The 6,000-nt window shown below is 34.7% G+C and overlaps 1 protein-coding gene across 4 annotated transcripts in view; it reads right to left on the bottom strand.

The window, feature by feature from the left end:
* Nucleotides 1-490: 490 nt before the first annotated feature.
* The window catches only part of Tango5 (Transport and Golgi organization 5), a 74,152-nt gene continuing 68,642 nt past the window's right edge, over nt 491-6,000 (bottom strand). For all 4 annotated transcript variants that reach the window (XM_081768668.1, XM_081768666.1, XM_081768664.1 and 1 more), the window contains exon 8: nt 491-3,354. In XM_081768668.1, the coding sequence (XP_081624794.1) occupies nt 3,208-3,354 (147 nt within the window). In that variant the 3' untranslated portion in view covers nt 491-3,207. The remainder of the gene's footprint in view (nt 3,355-6,000) is intronic.

Raw genomic sequence — 6,000 nt, 5'->3', positions numbered from 1 at the left:
GGATTTTTGTTAAAATATCCCCCCCCTTTTTTTATTACCTTTTTGCCCCTCTGGACTCTCCTTTTTAACACAGATCTGAAAAATACTAAGGGTACACTGAATGTTGTGCAAAATTTCAGTCTTCTGCATGCAAAAATAAGCCCGCCAAAATAATAATAAAAATAGGTCTAAAAATTCCTTTGTTTCAAGTTATGACGTCATCACACCCTATTTCTTGACGCAGAAAGGGTGAAGCCATACGTAACGTGTTCTACAATGCCTCCGTGTTTTAAAAAAAGCTTTATTGGTACAGTTTTTAATCGAATAATGAAGAGACTGCCCTACTACCTAAAAATAGGCACTAAGGCGTAAAAGAACTTTCAGAACTGGCAGAAACTTTCCAGCCGAACCTCGTATATGCACATCTTTTGTGGAAAGATGGAAGCAACAAGTAAGAAAATCACACGGAAAGATGTGTATAGGTAGTAGTAAAAAAGAACACTACACTACAAATTGTTGATCCCCGCTTTATTAAATAAACCTTATAGCTTAAAAATGAATAATTTGTTGCAGACTTTACGAAATAGAAACAATTTAAATAATTTTTAACATCGTTCTTCAAAAGATACATTCCCAAACTTTATGATTTATATTTATATATAAACAAAGTACTCACTCTTAAATGACATGACTGATTATCACTTCCTAACGCAATTTTTAACGCGATCAAAATTATCTTTGGTTATTTCACTTTGAGTGTGTTTACAAAATACTAAATCATTCCTTATGTAAAGCTACTAAAAATAATAATAATATTTTTAATAGTTTTTTCTTCATTTTTTTAGAATTATTCTGAACAGTCTTTTTTCTCAGTATTACAAAAAAAACGTTCATTTTCACACCATATCAAACCATATATTTTAGTCTCGCATTAAAAAAATCACATTATCATCAGATTTCGTTCTGGGCACATAAATATCAGTACCTTTTTTTTTTTAAAAAAAAAGTAATAACATATATTTTGTAAATTCACCCGCAATAATACTTTATAATTAACATCCAACTGAATTTAATATATTTTTTTGCATATGTTATAAATATACTTAATCATTATTTACAAATACTCTAAAAGCACCTTACCATTCACTGGTAAAGTCAAACGCTTAAAGAAAATCTTGCTAAATACATCTATATATTTACATACACTCGACTACTCCAAACGAAAATTTTTCAAGACTTGTTTCTAAGGGAATAGAAGTTTATACTGATATTTAAATAAATAAATTTCACATTATCATCGTTTATGCTACTAATCTTTCGCGTTAATGTTTCAAATGATAGGGATCGGCTTGATATTTTATCACACAACTTCAGTTTGGCATACACATTTTCACTCTTATTATTTCATACTCTGATTAAAATAACTCTGCGTTCGTGAAAGTTTTGGTTATAGGTAACAATTTAAGAGTTATCAACACTGGACTGTCACAGAACATTTTTACTCGAAACTTCTTTTCCGCCTGAGACTGACTCAGTTCTTTCCATGATTTTACTTATACCCGTTTCCAAATTAACACAATTTTAACTTCAAATAACTAGTTCACAATGTCATCTAATGAGATTCTTGAAAATTAATAACTGCACAATGAGAGAAAGAAAAAAGAAAGAAAGAAAGAAAAAAAAAAACCGCTGACCTGAATCGAAGTCAGGGTTATGAGTTTGTACTTAAATATTGAAACGTGAAAAAGGCTTCTTTCTCTCTCTTCCAAATAATTATCTGATCAAGTAACACTATTTCATACTTTTCCTCCAATACACTTATTTTAATTTGGCAAAGCTACTATTTTTAACCAACATGTAATTCGAACATTTTATGAAGAAGGTAGACTAAGCCGTCAATTACAATCTACCAAATTTTCGTGACAGAGCCAAATATCTTTGGTGCTGACCTACTCATTAAACTCCTCAATCACTGCCTTAAACTGTCAGAAATCTAAGTTATTTTAATCGGAGTATAATTATACATATGGCTTTTGTAGTTTATATTTGAGCCAGCTACAATACAACAACTTCTACTATTGTAGCAAGGCAGGTAAAATAAGGAACCGACATTAACTTATTGTTGCTCTTTAAAACTCGGAAGTGCAATAATACTTTTGTATCACAAAGATAACAAATTAACCATCTTTCACGTTCAAGATACGAGGTATGTCGCTGTAGTGCTGCTATGAAAGAACACCACGTAAAAATAGGGTTCGACAATAGAACAGAAAATAGATCAAAGTCTGAAGGTGAATATCAATATCAATAAAAATAATACACTTGAACATGTGGGAATCAGAAATAAGAATTAACGGATTATACATAGAAAATGCCTTAATGTATATATGAACCAGTGCAAAACCGCAAGGAAGAAAAAATATCAGGACAAAATTACTTACTCGAACACATGTGATTACATTATTGCAGTATTTGGTACCCTCCGCTATATACATATCACAACACACACATATATATACGCTACTTCATGATCACCTACTGAAAGACAACGCAGTGGCGTCCTGCGCCCTCAACATATTTTATAGGAACAAACTGGCGTGTTAATTAGGAATGTGACAAAGAAATAAGGAACTACCCATTCTTTCAAGACAGTGTAAGCAGCAGTTTTCGACAGACCTCGTAATTCTTCTGCATACCACAATGAACAAATCACAAACAACGAAAGAAAGAAACAAACAGCAAATAGTAATTACAATTTGCACTTATTTTTCACATGAAATATATATTTAAAAAACTGCAAAACAATATATTTACAATGAACTCACTGTACATAAAAATGCCACTTGTACAAAAAAAACAACCAGAATTACTAATTTTCTACATCAGTTTTCCAAGGGAATTTTAAACATCACTTTTTCGCTAGCGCGTTTCGATTGTTGCTTTAGCGAAGCGAAAGGGAATTCCCAATTCAAAACTTCTACTGAGGTACTAACAATACTCAATTGGTTGTTGGAGGATATATAATCAGAGCATCAACAGCTTTACCTACTTTCGCACCACAACTACAAGGAAACTTGAACAATTCTCTCTCTCTCTTTCTTAATTCCTTATTTTTTGTTTCATGTACTGAAATGCATAAACTACAACTTTTCATTCTTATTCGTTTCTTGTTTTTTTTTAAAAAAATTAAAAAAGAACAATCTTATTTCCTTCCTAATCTCATCTTCATCAATCTTTGGCGACTTTCTCTTCACGAGGTTTTTTATTAATCCGCTTGTGATAACTTTGTGCAAGCGAGTTTATTATTGAGATCACAAAATACAAGATCATCGCCATCACAAACTTCTCGAAGATGGATGACAACATGCTCTCCTCCTGCAAAACACGAAAACACACAGTATGAAATTTTACAATATTATCAACGCTTAACGGAGAAAATTTTGTTCAACGATGAGACCTATATCAATCAACATATATATATATATCCTGAAGCTGAATAAAATGTTATGGGTGAGTGTAAATCATGTGCGGTTCTCGAGAAGTTTATTATTATTATTATTACTATTATGGCAAACCTGAAAATTGATGCTGCACGATACCTATTACTGCACCACCTATTAACTGATGCTGAAGTATACCTTCATCAAAGTTTTCAATATGACATAAGAAAAACAACAATATATCATATGGTTAACCCTGAATTGGTATACGTGTGAGCGCGGAGCTCACTTGGGGCGCAACTCGTTCATTTTGAATATATTACTAACAGCAACATTGTGAAATTATTTATATCTGTCTTTTGTATTTCTGTAGTCAAGGGATGTAGCTACTGTAGTAGCATAACTTGGTCAGTTGAAGTTCAAGCAACTTTGTGGTAGACAAGCACCGTGTGCGTGGGTTTCCTCGGGGTTCTCCCGTTTCCTCCCAGTTTCTTCATTCCACCATTTCATTCATTTCTCATCATCACCGTGTACTTTACCCTAGCCGACATAACCGTGGGACATAAACATCAAAGATTTAATTTCATTTATGTATAGTGAGTCCCTTGCCTCTTACTACGTCAGAACTTCACAGTCTATCCTCAATTGTTATAATTATGAATTTACCGAGAAAACGTTTTGCAGTAATGATATCCCGTAAAAACAAGTGTGTGATGTATAAACATTGTTTACACCACACACACCTTATTACGGCAATATCTGTGCCCAAATCGCAAAATGCTGCACAATCTTTGAAACAAAATTTTATGTGATTTTCAAGTGCAGTTTTTTAAAACTCTTTTGTACCACAAATACCTAATAAGATTTGCAAATCTGGGAGAAGAGTACTGATTATCAATCAGTGATTGGATCTTACTTATATTATTACGGAGATGTAAGGTCATGTTATAGTTGCAGAGAAGGACAATGGGTGATATCAATAAAAATAACTAACTACTCGTGAGAAGTCCTGCTCGAAAATCGGAGTAACTACACCTGGAGTAATCTCCTCCCTCAATTTCGTATCAATAAACCAAGCCACTACTCAAGTCTAGACTGCTCCAGATTTTTATGAACGTTCACTCACGTTTCCTTTGCGCGCAACAGTGAGTCGTATCAATAAAAGAAGTGATTCCTCATTTCTCCCATTCGTGGCGCAATCATTTCGTTGTTTTTAACCTATGGCGTAGTATCCTAAATGCCATGGAACGGGCAAGTAGCAACGACAGTTTCAATCAAACTGCATTTGGGGATATTATAAAAGAGTTTCCAGTGGTACTTTGAAAGTCACAGTTACCAGAAAGTAAACGAAGGAAAGCCGAAGCTTTGAAGGCAATTACAGTGAAATGCAACGAAATATCAAATACATCTACGACTGACACAAATCCAAAAGAGAATCTTTAATATTCGAAAGAGAATACGACAAAAAGAAAAAAGAGAAACGGGAAACAAGAAAGTAACACTGAAACCATGAGAATGAACCTATTAGAACTGATGGATGTTGATTCGAATCCAGCAATATAAGATTAACACGACATGTGCATATCACATGTTGTCCAAGATCTTTGTAGATTGTTTGGCTTTAAGAACGAAATCAGACACCTGGTCCCTTTGTTTTCTTTTTTTAAAAAGTCAAGCCAGTCACGTCATAAAGCACGTCCATCTGATTGCGTTTTCCACACCATACATGTCCCCTTTCGCCTTGATATAAACAAAATACATTCTCATGTATACCCCCTTCCTATCAACGTTGAGTTGAGTTGATTTTGAGTTTAACGTCCTTTTCAGTAGCTAGGCTATATGAGACTGGACCCACTGATTAACGTGGAATCCGAACCACATGAGCTCCCGCTGGGAATCGAACGCGGGTCTCCCAGCCAAAGGCATGTACGCTAACCACTTAGCCAGGAATGAGCTCTTCCTATTAGTGTATTCGTCTCCAAAATACTAGGTTTCTTTATTGCCACGTGTGTATAGTCAAGTGCTCCGATAGCACCCGGAAATGTATATTGTTCTTGCCACTCTGCCTTTGCTGTTTGCATATTACGCACACTTCCGGATTTTCAGATTTCGCAATAATCGCATCCATTACACTTGTAGTAGTCATAGACACAGTACCTTGAGCTACACCAGAATCCTCTGACACTCCGACCTGGAATCCCGGATCACTCACGTAACGCAAGAGAACCCACATCTTTTTCTCATTACGTAGTGCCCCACCTCGAATTTCGGTTGATTCTCCTAAAAATGTTGTGCTAATCACTCTACATTTTCTTTCATGAACCTATAATGTTTTTTGTAATCTCCACTTGCAACATTTCTATGCAGTTTACAAGTTTTTCTACGTAGCAAAACAATCATATACTCTGCCATATTTCGCACGGAGTCACCTATTTATCTTGCTCCACAAATTTGGAGAAGTTACTAGCATCACAGAGGAGTCTTTGATTTTTATTGATATCAAACGCGGAGTAGTTATTCCGCTCGAGAATAGAGGTGTGGTTACTTCAAAAGGGCGGGGTTTCTCCGAGGTCAGCCGAGA

The sequence above is a fragment of the Thermobia domestica genome, chromosome 8 (assembly GCF_964235325.1).
Source record: "Thermobia domestica chromosome 8, izTheDome1.hap1.1, whole genome shotgun sequence".
In the NCBI taxonomy this organism is placed as follows: Eukaryota; Metazoa; Arthropoda; class Insecta; order Zygentoma; family Lepismatidae; genus Thermobia; species Thermobia domestica.
This window is presented reverse-complemented; position numbering and strand designations above follow the sequence as displayed.